A 22,511-nucleotide genomic window follows, 5' to 3' on the forward strand; every position below is an offset into this window, starting at 1 on the left:
ATTGTTATCTAAAAGCTACATAAGTTTATTTTCAGTTCAGTCTGTTAAGATAACGATGGAAAACAAAATTATCTGGTTAAATTAAATTAAATAAAATAATAATAATACTTTCTAAACAAGATTGATTAATGTTAATGTGTAGAAAATGCACAAATCTAGGGGTAAAATATTTAGTTACATGAAAAACTAGCAAAGTAATGTGAAAAAAAAACCGCATCATTGTATCTCCACTCATAAACGAGAAATCCCAGATATCCCAAATCCCAAAAAACGCACGAAAATGAGACACCCTGTACCCATGTGATGCGCAGTAGTGAACGCCACCTACCGGCGCGGCAGCCAGACCATCCTAAACCTATCTAATAATTAATTACCACAATAATCCTTCAAAACAAATGAAAGTATCAAATTCTACTTATATACACTAGGGATCATAAACCCATAAACGCTATCCGTTCTGGTGATAAAAAAAACAAATATTTAATACTTTACTATCAGAAAAAAAAAATTAAAAAAAGTTGCAACCTCAGCCGGAATCGAACCACTGACCTTCGCTTCATAGGCAAAAGCTCTACGCCCCAGGCTAATGGAGACTTGCTCGGTTTTTATTCAATACTAGAATTTAAACCGCTAAGTAAAAAATAGAGGATCTTCTTTGGATGCACAGTAGTAAACGCAACGTGTATCGGCAGTCAGACGGGCCGCATGTTCCAGAGAGGCATAGTAAAAAATATATCAAAGAGCCAGACGTTTTAAAATACTTTCTCGAAAACGTTGCTAGCTCTTAGACTATTAGGTGTTAGGAATAGGTTCTTGAACGAAGGCCTTGCTATGCCTGTGCCCATACCTGTTTCTCCAGTGGACAGTGCTTTCCCTGATCCAGAGTTTTACTGCTCCACGATTTAAACATTTGGGTATTCCCAGTACAGGCTCTGGACCAAGATAGTCGATGATAATTTCCTTGCTAGTTTGTCAGCTTTTTTGCTACCTTGAATGCCGCACCTAAAATAATTTAATTTTTTGGGCTGACGAGACTTAAATGACTATCTGAGTATACAGGGTGGTCCGAACTGTATTCCGGAAACTTCGGCAGCATATTCTGCAGATAAAAATAAGTAAAAAAGTTCGTATAAATGTATGTCCTAAAATGCTTAGTTTCAGAGATACAGGGTGTAGAAGTTTCATTTTTATTTCAATTTTTTCTAAATAATTTCTGAAGTAACGTCAATATTTGGATGAAAATTGGCGTTTGGGAGTTTTTTGACATGAGAAATTTGATTTTGTTGTCAATATGGCCCCTACTAATAGAGGGCGCCACCTACATGTGTTTTAACTGTTTTGAAGCGTAATAACTTTTTGTCCGTACCTCTATAAAACTACCGAGGACAAAAATATACATGTCTGTGACTTTTCACGCAAAAAATATCTTTTTGTAAAAATCGCTACGGGCAACCGTTCTCAAGATATTTAGAATGGAAATAGTCAATACATGTTATTATCGACGAAAAATAAACACGTTGAGTAGATAGTTATTTCACTGAAATAAAATAAATTCGGGAAATTTTTATTTTTTTTTACTTAATGATAAATTTTTCTGTAAAAAATTATGATAAAACAGTTTCTATTGAACTTTTGGTACAAAAACATTTCAAGTTTATGATCTCAGTCTAATAACTATTTAGTCAACATGTTTAATTTATGTCAGTGATGACAGGTATTGATAATTTCGATTCCAAATATGTCGAAAACCATTACTCGTAGCGATTTTTACCAAGATACCTTTTTTACGTAAAAAGCGTCGTAACTGTATATTTTTTTACTCAGTAGTTTTATACAGGTACGGACGAAATGTTATTACTCTTCAAACCAGTTAAAAAATATGTAGGTGGCGCCCTCTACTAGTAGGAGTCATACTGACATCAAAATCAAATTTCTCATATTAAAGAACTTCCAGACACGAATATTCATCCAAATATTGGCGTTACTTCATAAATTATTTGGAAAAAATCGACATAAAAATGAAACTTCTACACCCGGTATCTCCGAAACCAAGCATTTTTGGACATACATTTATACGAACTTTTTTACTTATTTTTATCTGCAGAATATGCTGCTGAAGTTTCCGGAATACAGTTCGGACCACCCTGTATATTGATGAGCTTACCTGAGTAAGCTATTCTATTATTTTTTCTCACACATTCTAGATTGGCAAGATTTCGAAGAAGAGTTTGTACAAAAAGAGAAGGATAAGTTTGTTCTTGGTTTTTCCCTAAATATCCGTCTCTTTACCAGGTTAGCCCGTCCTCTTTGAATAAGAAGACTAAGGAAGGAGCATAATGCTATTCATGTATTCATGCATGGTGGGCGGAAAAAGCACCATAAAAGCACTTTAGGGTGGGGATTCTTGACAGTTCTATTTGACGATTCATTTGACACATTTGAATTTGATTTGAAATTTTGTGGATTTGTCAGTCTTTACGGAGCTTATTTTATGTTATTTATTATTTATTCTACTACTGATAGTTGTATAAAGGTAGTAAATCTAGATGGAAATTGTGGCAGCACTTAAATTAACAGTGACACTATCGCGATTTAAAGACTCTAAAATAGTTGGTTGTGTTGCGTGCGGTAGATCTCGGCAAAAATTGAGTGAAATAATGGAACAACTTTTCACTAGTAAGTGAGTATATAATATACATACGTGTAGTAAACCGATCATTTATGAAATTCACTTAAATTAACTAAATTATATATTTTTCTTGCATTTTAGCTTTTATTTATTACTTGTCAAAGATTAGATGTCAAAGAATTTAGATACGTTAATTTGACTTACCTGCTTCAGTAGCGTATCGGATGTTTGTGGTAATAAATACTTATTATAACTTATCTATTTTTATTAGAATTATATATTTTTATAACAATTTTAATAACTACCAACATTTATTCACAACGTAAAATAAAGTGACATTATCGCGATTTATCGAAAAAGACTCTAAAATAGTTGGTTGTGTAGCGTGCGGTAGATCTCGGCAAAAATTGAGTGAAATAATGGAACAACTTTTCGCTAGTAAGTGACTATATAATATACATACGTGTAGTAAACCGATCATTTATGAAATTCACTTAAATTAACTAAATTATATATTTTTGTTGCATTTTTAGCTTTTATTTATTGCTTGTCAAAGATTAGATGTCAAAGAATTTAGATACGTTAATTTGACTTACATGCTTCAGTAGCGTATCGGATGTTTGTGTTAATAAATACTTATTATAACTTATCTATTTTTATTAGAATTATATATTTTATAACAATTTTAATAACTACCAACATTTATTCACAACGTAAAATAAAACAACAAATTATTGAGTCTACCCCACGTCTACCCTACATCATAGTTTTACATTTTTTAAATAAAATTAGAACGACACTGATAAACCGGAATTTAAGTCGGCCATATTTGAGGCCCATCGCGGTGTACCTAAGATTTTTGATATGCTCGTTCCTTAGTCTTCTTATTCAAAGCCCGTCCTGAGGGAATGTTGTATCTGTCCACATTTTTCGATTCATCTTAGTCACCTCGAATGGTTTCTTGTAGGCATTTTCAGTTAGAGGTCAAATAAGTCCAAAATAACTGAGATATTTTACTGTGAAATTTTCAAAAACAATTGATTTCTATAGCTTAAATTTTGAAAACCATCTCGATCTTTTCTGGGTTTTCTTTATTGTAAATTTAATCTACTACCTATGTTACCATATTATGAAGATATTATGTTTTTTAACTAAAAATTCAAAAAACTTACGTACCTAGGGTCGAAATATACTACCCCTAAAAATATTTGCACTTATTTAAGAAAGAAGTAAAGTAAAGTAAAGTAAAGATTTCAGTTAACGTCTACTTTTTTCTGCCACGGCTAATCTGGACGGGGCCTACTTTGTTTACGCGGAATCCGAACCGCTGTCCTCGGCCATATCATGGTCAATGGCCTACCAACTTAGGAAGTGTCTAAATCAACTCTTACTCACGAGATATCCGATCTCATCCGGCCTCGAACCGGCGTGAATGAGCAGTGTGTATCAATAGATTTTACACTTTTCCCTTGGACAACAGCACGATAGAGAGTTTCGAACCGGTCACCCGTCCATCCACCAGTATCGCCTTACGTCGCTTAACTTCGGTGTTGTAATGGGAACCGGTGTTTCAACGTAGCTAAGCCGTTGCCTTACTTATTTAAGACTCACCCTGTATATATAGTATACACGTTTAGGCCAAATTCGACATAAAAACGAAAAAGGATTGCTTGATTCAGCTTGTTTCTATCTCACGCAGACGTAGTTGAAGAAATCACTGATTCATAAAAAACATTAACAAATTTGCAAAAGAATACAAGAATTATCTGCAATTTTTCAGTGGGTAATTTTATAACAAAATTTGTTATTTATTGCAATTAATTCGCAAAAAGTGTTAAAAATCAGTAGAACCATATGGTAAACTGCTGGTGAGTGTAGTATAGTCAATATAATACATGAAAATGATCCAAAGAATATAATAAGTAAAGTTATTGCGTTGGCTGTATTTCGTTTATATTTTTATTAAGCACATCTACTTTGTAAATTAATATTTGTTTTATTCAATTTCAGAAAATTCCGATGGAGTGACATCGTACGTCAATTCCACCGATTCCAGTCAAGTGAGCAGATCGTACACAAAGTATAGTGTACCTGCGACCAGAAGTAAATTTTCTCCTGTAGTTTTAAGAAAAACTATACCTGTCAAAACGACTGACTCTTCCACGACAGGCAACGTTTCTAGTCCTTCGTTAGTAGGAAAACAAGTAGAGAATTTCGTAGAAACAAAACACGAAGACTATTCTTCCGACAAAGAATATCGAAATATAACCGACAGTAAATTAAAATCGAAATACATCAACGAAAATGTCGTTTTGAGGCAACCAAAAAAGTCAGAGATGACATATTTTGGTGTAAACGCTTCATCGAAATCTTCACCGAAAAACACGATTCAAACGGCTGTGATTAAGGATAACAAGATATCGGATAAGCCTGATCTTTTAAATCATTACAAACACACTTCCCCTACTAGACCTAGAAAACCTTCTCCGGACAGGCAACAAACGTCATCACCCATATACGAAAACCTGAAACCTATCAGGAAATCCACTAAATCAAAATACACCAGCAAGAAAGAGTTTGATTCTAGTATATTAGACGAATTAACTAAGGCAGCGGATCAAATATTACAAGCTGTAAACGGCTACACCGACGAAGACTGTAGAACCAGACTGACCTCAGATGAAGAGGACCTTAGGCAACCTTTAGATACAATATCAGAAACGAAATCCTGGAAGAACACCGCTCAAGACCTTCAAGCGAAGAACCAAGCACGCATGAGACCGACACTCGCCAGTGCGGCTAAAGTAAGAGTAAAGAGAACATCGTCAACTTCATCTGTTGAAAGTCTATCAAAAGATCGAAGAAAAACTACCTCCACTGAAAGGAAAAACCAGAACACTATAGTTTCAAAACCTCAACAGGAGAAGCCAAAAAAGAAGGTTTCTAGCGACTCCAGTTCGACCAAGGCATCTACTAAAGCCAGGAGGTTGCAAAGAGCTTCGAGTCGAGAAGCGTTGCTTCAATCGCATGGGAGTTCTTCGGAGGATTTGCCCGCGACTGTTGAAGTGCCTCATAGGAAGCCGAGGTTGATCAAGAAGACTAAGGCGACGCAACTGACGATAAATAATGGTTTGGAATTGAAGAAGTCTGTTAGGAAGAGTAGGAGTGAGAAAGTGGAGAATGCGAAAAACGAAGAAAGGTAAATTAAACTATGCTATATTATTAAAAACTCAAAACATATATTATTAGTGATAGCGATTCCACCGAGCGCAGGGATTTTTCAAAATGAGATTAATATTAAACAAATCGCCATCAAAAATTGTGTTCCCTTATTGATAATATGATAAAGAAAAACCAAAAGAAAATTATAATGAAAAATTTCCGCCAATAATAAAGACAATAGTAATTATCGACTTATATTCCTTATTTAACCAACAAAATAACAATCTTAATAAAACAGGATGTAAAATTATTAATGTAAATAAAAGTAAATTCAAATGTCAAAAGAGGGTCAATGCAGTGCCGGACTTAGGCCTAGGCCAACTAGGCCCGGGCCTGGGGCGGCAGATTTTTAGGGGCGGCAAATTTTGAGCATACCAAAATATTTATCTTTTTTTTTAACTTTTATTTGTTCATAAAATATTTCGAAAATAGCCTTAGCCAATTACATAAGCTTCAAATGGTGGATATTGATCTACAACTTGCTGTAGATTTATATAGCTCATTGGAAAATATTTTTCTGAAATTAGAAATCTATAGATAATACTAGGAATATGAAAGAAGGGCCATAGAATTGTTCGGTGAGAAAGAATATGCGGCAGATAAAAAGAGAAAAGTGAAACGGAAATTACAATTTGATGAAACCAGTGATAATAAAACTCTATTTAACGCTAGGGACGATTTTAGGATAAATGTATTTAATGTTATTACTGATAAATTAATCCTTGAAATTTTTTTTCCTACAGGAAAAGTGCCTACAATGACTTTTCAACCAAATTTGGTTTCTTTAGTGATTTATCTACGTTAAGTATTGACGACATTACCGATAAGTCCATACATTTAATAACCTGTTATCCAAATGATTTAGATGAGTCAATGCCTAATGAATTAATACATTTTCGTGAATTTATAAAATGCATTAAGTCAGCAAAACCATCTGTTAGAGAGCTTCTTAAAATAATTTATGAAAAAACGCTCAAGACCTGTTTCCAAATACTTTCATAGCATTAGGAATCTTCTCATGTACTTTTATTACTTGTTCTGCTGAATGCTCGTTTTCTGCTTTGAAACATATTAAAACTTATTTACGGTCCACTATGGAAACAGAACGTGTAAATCATTTGGCAGTTTTACATATTGAGTCCGACCTTTTAAAAACTATCAATTACGATGAAGTAATTGATAATTTTGCGAACAAAAAAGTACGTAGGAAACCTTTATAGGCATATAAGCAAACCTTATAGTTTTGTTGTTCGTTTGTTTGTCATTTTATATTAATATTTTAATATTTATTTTATGTTCTGTGTTGATCTGTTCTGTCGGTCTATTCTGTTGTTGGTCCTTTATTAAAATAAATGTTTTTAATATCCTTAATTTTTTTAATTAAAAAAAATGTTAGGGGCGGCAAATTTTTTATAGCCTGGGGCGGCAACTTCGTTAAGTCCGGCCCTGGGGGTCAATGTTATTAATTAACAAAGGCAAAATTAAGGCGGGTGTATTGTGATAATTGTAATGCCTTATATGGTCCGAACTGTATTCCGGAAACTTTGGCGGCATATACTGCAGATAAAAATAATTAAAAAAGTTTGTATAAATATATGTCCCAAAATGTTTAGTTTCGGAGATACAGGGCGAGAAAGTTTCATTTTTACTTCGATTTTTTTTTTCAAAAAATTTTTGAAGTAACGTCAATATTTGGATGAAAATTAGTATCGGGGAGTTTTTTGACATGAGAAATTTGATTGTCATGTCAATATGACTCCTACTTGTAGAGGGCGCCACCTACATGTGTTTTAACTGTTTTGAAGAGTAATAACTTTTCGTCCGTACCTGTATAAAACTATGGACTGAAAAAATATACATTTCCGTGACTTTTTACGTAAAAAATGTCTATTGGTAAAAATCACTACGAGCAACCGTTCTCAAGATATGTAAAATGAAAATAGTCAATACATGTCATTATTGACAAAAAATAAACACGTTGAGTAGATAGGTACTTGACTGAAATAATAAATTTGGGAAATTTTTATTTTTTTTAAATTAATCACAAACTTTCCTGCAAAAAAATTATGATAAAACAGTTTCTGTTTAACTTTTGGAACAAAAACATTTCAAATTTATGATTTCAGTCAAGTAACTATTTAGTCAACATGGTTAATTTATGTCAATGATAATAGGTATTGATAAATTCGATTCTAAATATCTCGAGAACCATTACTCTTAGCGATTTTTACGTAGAGACATTTTTTACGTAAAAAATGACGAAAATGTATATTTTTTATTCAGGAGTGTTATACAGGTACGGACGAAAAGTTATTACTCTTCAAACTAGTTAAAAAATATGTAGGTGGCGCCCTCTACAAGTAGGAGTCACATTAACATCAAAATCAAATTTCTCATGTCAAAAAACTCCCAGACACCAATTTTCATCCAAATATTGACGTTACTTCAGAAATTATTTGAAAAAAATCGAAATAAAAATGAAACTTCTACACCCTGTATTTTCGAAACTAAGCATTTTAGGACATACATTTATACGAACTTTTTTACTTATTTTTATCTACAAAATATGCTGCCGAAGTTTCCGGAATACAATTCGGACCACCCTGTATATTATACCCAGATAAAAATTTAGATATAAAGATTAAAGAAGATCTATTAATAATTTCCAAAGTTCCGGTCTAGCAAAGCATTTTATTTTAAATAGTCACACAATTAATGTAAATTCAATCAAATTACTGCATAGAAAATCAAAAAGCGGAAGCTTAATTTACCTCGAACAGCTAGAAATATTAATATAATAACAATCAACTATTAGGAGACTACATTTAGACTATAACACGATCGAATTCAATAAACATCAGGAATTCCGGTGAACCCTATTTCAGTGATTGTTCAATGACTATACAGGGTATACACGGTAGTGTACTATACACAGTAGTGCACTATACACGACTATACACGGTAGTGTACTTATGTGCTTATGTGATCTACACACGATCGCTGAGATCAGTTAAAAACGATAATAATGTAAACTTAACAAACGTCCATTGACCCATTTTAATTAATATCCTCAAATGAGGGAATAAAACGCACGTATCCTCACAATTTCATATCAAAAATTTGTAATATTAGATTTTGAGGATACGTGCCTTTTATTCCTTAATTATTGGAGGACATTCATTATTAATGTAAACGACAACAAGAATTTTTAAACACATTTTTATTGTCTCTGTTGTAAACTCCTTAAACCCACCCCCATAGCAAATATACAGGGTGTCCCAATATTCCGTGGACATAGAACTACTACGTATTTTTGGAAACAAAATAAATTTATGGGATACAATTTACCTCTATACAAAAGTGCTTCGTTTGTCCGCTAGAGGGCTTCAAACTTTAGAAAAATAAACACGATTTTTGAGATATTTTAAGAACCGTTATTTCGAGTTGAATGAAATTTCGATGAGTGTCTATGTTTTGCTTAGTGCTTTAACATTTGACTTTCCCAAAAAATCAAGAAAAAGTACGGGAAGCAGACCTCCAAAAACAACACCGTTTTTTATCTAGCTATGGAGCCCATACAATCGATTATGATTATCTTAAAATTAACCGTCTGTAAATCTTTATAGATGGTTAATTTTAAGAAATTCTTGAAAAAGGCCTAACAAGCCGAATATGTAGAGATAAAATTACTCTCAGTAGACTTGAAACATCCAAGAGCGTATTTCATTAAAATACTAATATATTAAAATAAGGTGCCCGGTGGCGATGGCGTAGAGGTACAGGTTCTCGTCTACCAATCTGAAGGTAGTGGGTTCGAATTCCACACCCGGCATTGCATCAGCCGATTATTTTTATTAAAATAAAAGTAGTTTGGGTACCTAGGTCGACTCAGCCTTAAATGAGTACTTGGGATTCACAATCCTTAGGTAATAATAGGCGGTTGAAGCGTAGTGCTCTAGCCACATTACCTTCCTTGTATACCGAACGGCTCTAGAATGGCAAAGTGTACCTTGCTACTCCCAAGGCGTTAAACGCTATATACAGGAGCTATTATTATTATTATTATTATTATATATTAAAATAATAATTTGTTATATTTTAGAGTAGATGTTATATTGTAACATTTTCTGCACTACAGTAAACATTTGTTATTTGATAAAACTCAAACTCTACTTCTGGAGTGTTTTTCTTTTTAAACAATATAGAACTTGTTTAAGTTAAGTAAAATAAAGAACATTTTCGTGCATAAACCAAAAATGCAAAATTTTACCCAACATTTTCTACAACTTTAATTTATGATTCAAAAGAAGCTCTTGGAAAGCAGAAAAATAACTTAAATCTTAAAAAAATTCTATTCTGATACAGGACAAAGAATATAGCAGATATACATAAATTCATTATTTGTAATATAAATTCGTTGGCGGTAGGGGGCATAAGAAAGCAATTAATGTAAAGTAATATTATATTAATATTTTATTAGCATTTACATTCAATTAACGCTTTTTAATTTTGGCTATAGGATTTTAGGAAGTTTGCCAGAAATAAGACATAAAACTGCCATTTCGACGATACGAAGTACAGCCGATAAATGTTCGAGAGACAGATCGAAAACGAGAAACGAAGAATCGAGATCAAGAAGTCAATCGAAAAGGGACAGTAGCAATAAAGGTATGGTATATTGTTGTAGACTTAACACCCTTTTTTGTTTTTGGCCTTTTACAATCGACTTATACATGGTGGCGCCCCTCATATACGACGCGGAGGCTCGAAGGAGAACGACAGCTTGTATCGAAAGGAACTTTTGTGAACATTTGTAGGTTAATTCAAAGCATTTTTTTTAATATAGAGAGTTGTATTTTTTGTAATGGAAATATATTAATTGATTTTTAGATTCTAGCAGAAAAATAATGGTGAGTTTCATTAGAGAACTATATGACTAAAATGTAAGGTTCTAGACATATTTAAGGTTTTCTAAAAATGAAGAACAAAATTTTAAATTTCAATAAAAACTACCTAAATTGGAATTTACCTAGCATAGCCTAACATGTAATTAAAATAACTATTGTTCTTTAAATCAAACAAAAAACTTGCCCAAAAAATATACAGGGTCAGACAAAATTAATATTGAACATTGGCCACCTTTACAAGCAAGTTACTCTTTTATTTTAAATGGGACACCTTGGGGGTATATATTATTCCGATATTCAACGGGGAATTCATGTCTCTTCAAAACACTATAAAGGTTGCCTACCCCTCAAACAAAAACTTTCATAAATGTTTTCATTTTTATGATTTAGCGTCAATAGATCTTTATTATTTGATAAAATCTATCTGGCTGTGAGATACCTGATGTTTCTTCAACATAGCTGTCAAATTAGTCCACCTTTAACAACTAGTTATTATTTTGTATCAGTTAAAATAAAAAATATTGTCAGAAATTTGCAGAAAATGGAAATTTATCCTAAAAAAATAAAGATATTTACAAAAATATTCGTCGAAGGGGTGGGCAACCTTAATAGTATTTTGAAGATATATGAATTCTCCATTGAATATCAGAATAATATACTGGGTGCGCCATTTAAAATAAAAGGTATATCACAGCCACCTAGATTTTTTCAAATAATAAAGATTTACTCACGCATAATCATAAAAATTCCCCATTGGACACCGGAAAAATATACTGGGTGTTCCATTTAAAATAATATATATGTAAATGTATAACTTTTCGGGTCAAATTTTAATTTGGTTTCATGTACAATAGTTCTTTTAACTAAATATCAGGCTATACAGGATAAATTACAATTTAGACAGCTGTTATTTGAAATTTAAAATTTATTCTTCATTTTCACAAAATGTGAAATATGTCAAAAACCTTACAATTTAGGGATATGCTTCTTTAATGGAACTCACCTCTATATTTTTCCTAGAATCTTTGATACGTAACTTTTTTTGGGAACACCCTGTAAAGCTTTCTATATTTTTAAAAAATGCTCTAAATTAACCTACATCTGCTTCAAAAATTTCATTCCGGTATAAATTACCGTTCGCCTTGGAGCCTCCGAGTCGCATGAGGAGCGCCACCCTGTACTCATCTTTTTGTGGAAGATTCTGATAAAAGATGTCCCAGTAGTCGTCAATATTGACTTGACCCCACTTCCCCATGGGTGAGATATTACGCTCTGTAGAGAGTATGGGACTGTAAGAAGAAGTAATAATAAGTTATTATCACTTTATTTATGTTCTTAGAGACCGTTAGCAGCTCATCGACGCGACATAACTCGAGTGCCGCCAGAAACCACCACCACCACTACGGCCAGCAGCAGTCGCAGCACCGAGCCACGCCGCAGGCGCAGAAAGATTCCGGTGTGACGCAGCATCGGATCTCCACAGCGTACGTACCCGCTTGTGCCGTTAGGCGGCGCCGCCACAAGCACGCGTATGCGCAGGAAGACGAGTGCCCGTGCTTGTGCTCTTGACTGTACTACTCGGTTTAGGGCTCGATGATTCGCCTTAGGTAGTGAATGAGACGATCAGTATCCCAGATACAGTCTGATTTACGAAATATGACGATTGCATCACACTTAAGATTCCAGCAAATTAATAAATGATCGTAAGATGCTCACAGGCAATTTTTTTCAAAATTTGTGGCCATAATATAAGATATGAAAGATGATTTGCTTTTAAGCTGTAACATTTATTTCATTTATTTTAACAGAACGTCAACGGTTTTTGTAGACATATCTGTTTAAAAAAAACTAAAGTGTTCTCGAATAGTTGTTTTAAATATTTTAAACAGTTTTTTTCCTTATTCTTTGCATTTTTTTGCTTCCGACGACGGAAAGAGATAAACTTTCCGAAACGTTAAGCATTTTTTTTGTTCGTTAGGCAAATTTGTTTATCAGTAAACCAAACCTGCTGACAAGTACAGCAGTGTTTACAAAAAATAACTATTTTATGTTGTAGTGGCGAAATACCCATGTATGATTTATTACATTGTTTCCTATAGAATTTATTCCATCATCTTACCAACTTAGATACGAGTATTTAAGAATTATTTACAGACTGAAAATATTACTCTAAAGTAGACAGTTTGGAAAAAACATATTTACTTAGAATTATGATTTTGTCTATATTTTTTCTATCGCAAAGCCAAAAATTAATTATTAAAACATATATTAAAGAATATTATCTGTCATTTAAAATTGTTCATTTTAATAGTAAAATCGTAATCATAAATTTCAAAAATTCCAATATATTATATTAGAAGTTAATATGATTTAATAGGGTTTTTGGTCACATTTTCGAAAAATTTTGCTTGTGACTTGGTGATAAATTTATTCAATAAGTCTCTAAATAAAGTACGATAAAAAACGGCCAAACAGTCTAACCAAAAGTGAAGTTAAATCACAGAGAGTTGACAGAAGCGACGTTGACAGCGCGCGCCTCCACAGAGCGATAACAGGGTTGTGTCAAACGAAAACAGGGTTGTGGACTAGAGAACGTAAAAATTCGTCAAATAAATTATCAGGCCCGAACGATACGGAATCGGGTGACGATATGCCAGACATCATATATTATATATAAAAAAGACATGTAACGAACTAAAAACGTTACAGTCTTACGCCCTTAAGTGGTTGTTGTAGATTCATTTCTGCAAAAAAAAATCTGGAAATATCTCTACTAAAACAAAAATGAATATTTATTTTCTATAGAAATTAATTTAATTCAAAGTCCATTAGTGACTATTATTGTAAATACATTTTATTGCCCAACAAAACACACTTAACGAAAAAAGTTCACCTCCCATCGTGGAGTACAGCAACTTAAACATTTATGTTTTGATAAACTCTCATTACAGGAAAAGAACTAAATCTAAAAGACAAGTAACTGAAAATATTTTTAATACAGAAGAGTAGGGTTACATAACTAGATAGTATATGATACGCATTTTACCGATACCGATCTGTGGTTATCAAAACTGTGCGATCTGGATTTTAACGTGTAAAACAGTGATGTAGACTGCTTAAATGAAAAATCAAAAGTATTAAAAAGAGATAAAAGTTAGGTTGATACATTTCATCTATGCGATATTACCGGATTTTACATCAAAATTTCAAACCTCAAAAGTAGGTGTTTACGAAAAATGTTGCATTTATGATTGGAACTTTATTTTTCACAATTAGTGACTCATTTTACTACAGCTACAATAGATTCTTAAACAACTGTCTAACAGAAATGAGCATTATTGAATAGCTTAGATTCAACATCAGATAGAATAGCTTAAATACAAAGCATTTTTCGTATGAACCGGCAACACTGTATGCCGCTTTTTATTTTGTTTCTGTCTGTCAACTGGTCGTATATATTTATCTCTCGCGTATGCATTAAAGTACAGACCACGGAAATAAAGGGACCAGGGCTAGTATATTAACTATAGCAAAATATAAAATAGCTATCATATGCTACCTAGTTATGAAAACATACTCTTCTATAATATGTAAAAAATATTTTTAGTTTGCAGATTTTATAATATTAATTATAATATTATAAATAATTAGATAAAGCGCCTTGACAGACAGACTGACGGACGGACAGACAACAAAGTGATCCTATAAGGGTTCCATTTTTCCCTTTTGAGGTACGGAACCCTAAAAAGTTCTCCAGAGTTTACTAAAGAGATTTTTACTAAAAGAAATTTCATTATTTTAATTACAAAAAATAAACGTTGTAAAGCAATATTGTTAGAAATTCCAGTAACCAATGGTAACTATCGAATAAATTATTGAATTATTTTTTTAATATTTCACTTTCTCTATTGCGGTTATTCCTTTTTATTTATTTCTTATTATTTATATTTTTAATAAGATTTTTTTATTAGTATATAATATCATTTATATTTGGTTAAAATCTTTTCTTCTATCATTTTTTTTTCTTATACCATTTAGTACTCTAGATCTTTATAACAATTTATTATATTATTTTCAACACTAAAAATACCTTTATATATTCTTTTTAATACATGCTACTAACTTAGAGCAGACTATATAAGTATACAGAAAAAAATTCAATACAAGTACAATCGTACAAATTTAAGATTCACTTCAAGATTTTAGAAATATTATTCCAACACCACAAAAGTAGGTAAGCTCTTGAAATTCAAAATGTTTGAGCAATGAATAAATAACTAAGACAATAAGAATAGGCCAACGAATAATGTGTAATTGATAACATTCTGTAATTTCTGGCTTTTACTGAACATATTATACAACTAATACTTACCTCTAATGTTTTCTATCTTATACGTATAGTCTGTTCAACAAGAGGATATGTGACAGTTACAGATTTGTTTGTCATTTTAATTCACAGAGAAATTGAATTTTCTGTCATTTTTTGGATGTCATCTGTCGAAATATTTCCTGACTCATTGAACGGACTTTACATAAATAAGAACTATACTATTTTTAATGGAATATTTTCATATTTATCTGTATTACGAAGTTTTAGAAGACTTGAATATTTTTTTTTCTAAAAGTCTCAATGATTATTAAATGAACCTCGTACAGACTATTAATTCTTTAATCTATTCAAACAATATTTTACTTTTATTCTCTATCGGATTATAATTAATTTAACCCACATCACATATTTATTAACATTATAATACTATTCATATTTTTTTCAGCTTTAGTATATTAGATACTTATCAAAAACAAAAATCTGCATGACTTTCATAGATACATATTTATTAAAATGAAGTAGATACTGATCTTATTCATTACTTATTGTAGAGTCATCGTAGCAGTAGTAGACTATATTAATTTAGTATTAGAAATCAAATAATACTATTAATATCTAGCATTGTTTATTTAATTTAACATAAATCGTATAATCACTCTATTTAGAACTCAATAAATATCCCATATTTTTATGATTTTTAATTTTTTTACTTTTATTTTTTATTATATATTTTTTTTAATTTATATTTTTATTTATTCCATCAAAATTTAATAGATTGATTATACGATATTTAACTTATATACCAGGTGGTATATTGTTGTCGGAAACATAGGAAATCCCATGCAAATTTTAGCTCCCCTGTTAATTTTACAGCTAAGGGTGGCTGCAAAGACGTCCGGCCGCTTTTAAAGCATAATAGCTTGTTTTTATATAGGGTTGTTCACCACATGGGACAAGGAGTGTTGTAGCTAAACGATTAGTTTTTTGCAAACTGTAAGTTTTAGGTTCGTTGAGGGACTAATATTACAATTTAAAAATATTTTTACAAGATACAGAGTGTCCCAAAAAAATAAAAAATATCAAAGCTGTATCTTTTAAAATGGAACACCCTATATATTATTACATTTTTAGTTTCTACGATTAAAATAAAGGTAAATTTGATTACGGTTTACCGCATTTTTAATCTTACAGTTTTTGAAATATTTAGGTTTTTGTCAAAATAAAGTAATAATTTTAATGCTTCATTTTTCTAGGCGTATTTAAGTTTTTTAAACCAAATATTGTACTGAAGTATTTTTATTAACTAAATTTTGTGTTGCAATAATAAAAATTATACTGCCTTATACAGAGTGTCTAAAAATGATTTTAAATTATTTCTAGTTTTAAACGGCAATAACTTGTTTAATTTAAATGGAACACCCTGTATATTTTATGGGAATCAGATGCACAATTTAATTGTCTATCAAATTGTACTTACCATTTCTTACCTATCTCTTCAAGTTTTCGTAGAAAATGCATTTTCTTATAATTTAGACCTCATTTATCAATATACCCATGGAATATTGACATTTTAGATTATTTTTAAAGATGTAATAAATTTTGAAAGAATACTAATATTGTCGATATAGTTAGTTTATTTTATTAAAAAATAATAAAACTGTTTAAATATTTGTTAAAGAGGACCAATTAATATGATTCCAGTATTTAAACTACATTAATTGACTGTTTGCGTTGATTAATAATAATTGCTTCAAATACTATAAAACTGAATTTTGTATGTGTATTAGACAGTATGGTAAAAAGTAACACCTTAAAAATTTTATTTCACTTTTTGATGAATGCTTATTTATAACAACAGAGACGTTCATTATCATAACTTATTATATTGATTTCTGATTCAAATCCACATTTATTTATAATAATTTATTAACTAACACAATTAAGTATGTAATTAATTAATATTTGGGCGGAAATAATGGTGGAATATTTAATTAATGATATAGTCTTTTATAAAGATTTAAATAGTTTTCTTTTTGTTTACAAATGGGCTAGTAATATTATCATTCTTGGCACCTGTACAGGATGGGTCAAATTCGACGCTTTTAAATGGAAACACCCTTTTCTATAGAAGATAGACAAAAACTAATATCGGTGTCTGGAGCTCAATTTTTGTCAAAAACATGATGGTGAAAACCGCATATCGATATCTGTTACCGTTTCGGAGTTACGGGGTGTTTTTCAAAAATATGCATTATTAACAAATCGCTGTAACTTTTTTGCTATGGAAAATTTTGTATTTTTGTGAAAACATTTTCAAAGAACTTTTTTATGCAGAATTTAATGGTTTAAGTATAATTTTTTTAAAATTAATAATTTAAGAATTATCAACAGAAAATTTGATTTTTTATATGGGATACCCTGTATATTTTTAATTTATTGAAAAGAATTTAAAATTACCTTTCCAAAAAAATAACACACTTTATATTTTGCTCGATTCGTCTTCGATATATAGAGTATATAAAAATTCGCCCGCTTTAAATAAGTAGGCTTTGAACGGCACTGGCTGTAATGCAAAAAAAATCTAGCTGTGAGCATCAATTAAAAGGAAAATAATATTTGCTATGAGAGATACAGAGTTTTATAACAATTTAAAATATATTTAACCAACATCAACACATTTAAAGTATATCTAATAGGTAATAAAAATAAATAGCAAACCAAGACATGAGATTTTGCTGTTCGACATATCGACCGTCTTCTGTTATGGACAGTTTTAAAACATTTCTCGCGGAATTCTTTAACTCAGTGGGGGTGAAAGATACCTTCTCATAACTGCTAAATATTTCTAATTCTTGTGTAGATTATACGGAAGAATAAGGAACCTTTATTCTTCCGCAAATATATCCATAGGATTAGATCCATGGGCCCTAAGTCAAGCGGCCTCGACGGCCAACGGCTGGGATCTTGGTTAGCTATTCAATTATTCTTGAAATTGGCTGCAAAAAGTTGCTGATAACTTCAGCCTTCTTAGGCGGTGCGTCGTCTTGCTGGAAAAATATATTTTCCAGTTCCATTAAGGGCATATCATCAATAAGGGGTCCAAAGCCTACTAGTTAAAAGTGGCGAACTTTTAAAAATTCTGTATTTCGAAGGGGATTATAACAAAATATCAAGTGTGCTATATTTTTGGAAAGGTAATTTTAAATTCTTTTCAGTTAATTAAAAATATAGAGGGTGTCCCAAATAAAAAATTAATTTTTCTGTTGATAACTCATAAATTATTAATTTTAAAAAAAATATACTTAAACCATTAAATTTTACGTAAAAAGGTGCTTTGGAAATGTTTTCATAGAAATACAAAATTTTCTATAGCAAAAAAGTTACAGCGATTTGTTAAAAATGCACATTTTTGAAAAACACCCCGTAATTCCGAAACGGTAACAGATATTGATGTGCGGTTTACACCATCATGTTTTTGATAAAAATTGAGCTCCAGACACCGCTATTAGTTTTCGTCTATCTCCTATAGAAAAGGGTGTTTTCATTTAAAAGCGTCGAATTTGACCCACCCTGTACAGTTTGTACATTTGTTGCTTTAAAAACAATTTAAAGTGTCAATATTCCATGGGTATATTGATAAATGAGATCTAAATTATAAGAAAATCTATTTTCTACGAAAACTTGAAGAGATAGATAAAAAATGGCATAATACTTATTATACATATTATTTGGGACACTCTGTATCTTGTAAAAATATTTTTAAATTGTAGCTCTAATAGTCCTTCAACGAACTTAAAACTTAGAATTTGTAAAAATCTAATCATTTAGCTACAATACGACTATCGTATGTGGTGAACAACCCTGTATACTGATAATTTCAGATTTTTGCCGTTGAAGCGCTGCGGTCGGAATTTGTTGATTTCAATTGAAACGCTCTAAGCCTATAGCACCTACGGTTAGTGTCCCCGAAATGCCATTTTTGTAACTTAAAACTAGTTCGAATGAGGCAAATGCCTGACGTTTTGAAAATACAATTTGACATTGACAAAATCATAGGTCGACAACTTACGGTACGTTGGTATTGGCCTGGTTTTGCAATGTTAGACCTGTTCAGTTTTTGCTTAAATTGCTTAAAATCGTTTTGTCCAAAATTGTTCAAATTTGGCATGTGCACGACCTCGCTGTCAAATAAACAAGGAAGCCAATATTTGGACAGTTTAAAATTTGCCTGTCTTCCGATTTTCAACAACGACGCACCACCCGTTGTATTAAGACGTTCTTTAAAAGATTTCTATTTTAATCCTATTTTATTTTTTCAGGAATATCAAGAAATGTCACAGATCCGAGGGTACAAGACATTAAGGACAATCGACTTCCACTGAACATTAGTTTTACTCATAAACGGAACTGTTTTTATATATTTTCATTAATTTATATATACATTAGGTGTTAATTATATTCCATATAATTCCTGCCCTACTAGTTATAAGTTCCTAAAAATTAGTTTTAATATTGAAGTGGATATTACATAAACTATATTAACAACGAATTTTAACTCGATTTTGTAAATTTGTAATTAAACCGCGAAAAAAACGTTCGACTGATTTTTAATGCCATAAATAATTTTAGAATATATTATTTATGGAACAGAGAAATCAGTACGCATAGTAAAAAAATACGTATGATTCGGACATATTTTCTCATATTATTATTTAACGCTTCTTAATGCTTAAAGTTCTCTGTTAGGTCACAATATTTTGTAATTTATTTTCTCTAACTCTTTCTCATTTTAATTGTGATTGTGTACTGCTTTATCGGTCATGTGATGTTTATATTTTAATATATAATTTTATAAACAAGTTGGTCTATTATTTTATTTCTTCCGATTTCCGATGTATGGGTATATACCGGGTGGCCGACTAAGAATGGACGCCGGCTGTATCTCAGAAACTACTTATCGTATAACTTCGCGAAAAAAATTCTAATAAGTAAATCGACCAAGAGAAACCGTTGGAAATTATTTTCAAGTTCGAAAAATGTCCGCTAGGGGGCGTTTCTCTGATAGCCAGTCAGAAAACAGGGTTTTTCTCAAAAATATGCAATTGAACAGGTATTTAAATATTACTATTGTAATAATCTAGAAATTTGTATTTTTTTCATCTCATACCCAAGTATCATTTTCACGACTTGCGACCATATGTTTACTAAACACAACGTTGGATTAGTTACAAAAAATAGTTAGCTCCGTACCTTGGGTATTAAAATAAATGTAAACGTTGTTGTGACGTTGTGCCGACGTTGAACTAGTACTAACAAAGTAAAAGCTTCTGCGACGTCGAATAAACGTTGTCTTGTAACCTTTTTTTCTTAAGTAATCTTTAGGTGATTCGGACAACGTAGTTACAATGTTGGGCAATAAAGAGTTTTCCGACGTCACTTTCAGGACCTATTTCAACGTTATGCAAATGTCGTCTGTTTTACTAACTCCGACGTTGTTTAGATTTCCTTATTCTTACGTTGGTAGGACGTCGAGCCACTACCTTTTTGCAACTGTATTGAACCATAACCTTAAATCTTAAATTTTCATTTCATTGTTCAGTCAGACAGTTCAGTGCTGTTTTTGTTTTTTATAAAAAAAACTTAATTAAAATGCTACATAAGAAAGGTACATATCAAATTAAATTTAAATATACATCGACATATTACCGATACTTTATCCATTCCCTCGTTTATTTAGATTATAGAGGGCGGCACAAGCTAGACTCTAGGATGACTAAATTAGGCAATCTTGCGACTAGTATACTACCTGTTAAGACTAAACTGCGACTTTATTAGTCCAGTATGCGACTACTCGAACTACTCCATCTTAATCTCCAAAACAACAAAGTGAAAGCCGCCATGTTGTTGAATAAGAAAATGTTTCGTTCCTAAAATAGCAATTCCTGCTTTTTGAATGCATTAACTTGAAATATTTGACCCTAAAAAACACGCGGAAACAATTTTTTCGACTGCGAATAAATTATTCTCATTTTACTAAAAAAAATTAAAGAAATTTTTTAAAACTTTTTTAATTTTAAGGCCCATTAGTATTTTTCAAAGTAGAAACAATACATTTATCAATAAAGTTGTTTACGTTTAACTTTTTTGAGTTGGGTAACGAGTTACAGAGTCGGTTAAAGTGTTTCAATAATTATGATCTTTAAACATCCTTCACACACTTAAATACTTTTGTTTTGATTTCCTTTACTGCCATCTGGCATATGTCTCTAACTAAATCATAAAAAAAATATTTTTACTATAATTATCACAATTTAGGATAAAACGCGACTTAGACGCCATATTATTATAGTTTTGTATTTCTGTGAATTAAGATTTTAAACAACATTGCAGTTTGTACTAAATTAACGTCGGCACCCAACGTCGCGTCGTTTCGACCTAAAAATTATTGTCCAAACTAGTGCAGACTAGGGTTAAACTAGCTTTTATTAAAATAGGGATAACTCTGGTTTAGGTTAACCGGTTTAAACAAACTAGGGCTCGTTTAAAAGAGCTTTTCTTCCTTAATGATATCCAGTATAAATTTTTTTTCTATATTTTTTCGTGGTAGCTAGAGGGCGCTGTTTGATATCATAACAGATATTGCGCTTTTGCAAAAAAAATTAAATAGAAGGCTATATGTCTCTTTGCACAGTTAAATAGAGCACAAAATTTCCAAAATATCAGCACAAACTGTAACTTTCTATCTTCTCTCTAACCGGAGATATTAAGAGAAAAAATCATGTTAGGCTGCCGCTAACAGGTGGCCACAATTAGAGGTCAGAGGTAAATTTGTTGTGATAATATCAGGGACAATGCAAACAGCCCTGGACAATGTAAAGACTGACACTAAATGATCAGAAAACACAATTTGCCAACTTTATAAAAAATATATAGCACCAAAAGAACAGAGAGATTTCATTTTCAAGAGAAACAAAGTATCTTGGTGTATATTTTGATCAAAGGCTCACATGGGACACTCGCATAGTGAAAGCAACGCAAAAGGCTGCCATCTCCCGGTAGGTGCAGAAGAATATGTACTCTGGAAATACTTTGCAAGTGGTTCGATAGGGTTGTTAAATTCAACACAAAGGCTTGTTGTCTGTGTTATGTGAATATTTCAAATAAAATAAAACCAAATTCTGTTATATTAATTGTTTTTGGGGATATTCCTTGTCGCATATATTTAGAACAGTAATATATCTTTATGTACAACATGTTTACAACCACATATGTAATTCTGACATTACTGACTTTTTAAAAATTTGAAAGTGTCAAATTATCTACCTTCCCTCTTCCATTTCCCTCACCCATTTCCCTCACTCGGTTTTTCTTATTTTTCGCCTCATTTAATTAAGCAAAATATTCTTGTAATATCTTTATTAAA

General features: G+C 31.5%; 1 protein-coding gene across 3 annotated transcripts in view; it reads left to right on the top strand.

Moving 5' to 3' along the window:
- The window catches only part of LOC115890501, a 483,888-nt gene extending 464,402 nt beyond the window's left edge, over positions 1-19,486 (top strand). For all 3 annotated transcript variants that reach the window (XM_030910748.1, XM_030910750.1, XM_030910749.1), the window contains 4 exons: positions 4,640-5,828; positions 10,371-10,519; positions 12,098-12,242; positions 19,408-19,486. In XM_030910748.1, coding sequence (XP_030766608.1) covers positions 4,640-5,828; positions 10,371-10,519; positions 12,098-12,242; positions 19,408-19,450 — 1,526 coding nt within the window. In that variant the 3' untranslated portion in view covers positions 19,451-19,486. The remainder of the gene's footprint in view (positions 1-4,639; positions 5,829-10,370; positions 10,520-12,097; positions 12,243-19,407) is intronic.
- The last annotated feature ends 3,025 nt before the right edge of the window (positions 19,487-22,511 follow it).

Source organism: Sitophilus oryzae, unplaced genomic scaffold, assembly GCF_002938485.1.
Source record: "Sitophilus oryzae breed Bouriz unplaced genomic scaffold, Soryzae_2.0 scaffold_87_pilon_pilon, whole genome shotgun sequence".
Lineage (NCBI taxonomy): Eukaryota > Metazoa > Arthropoda > Insecta > Coleoptera > Curculionidae > Sitophilus > Sitophilus oryzae.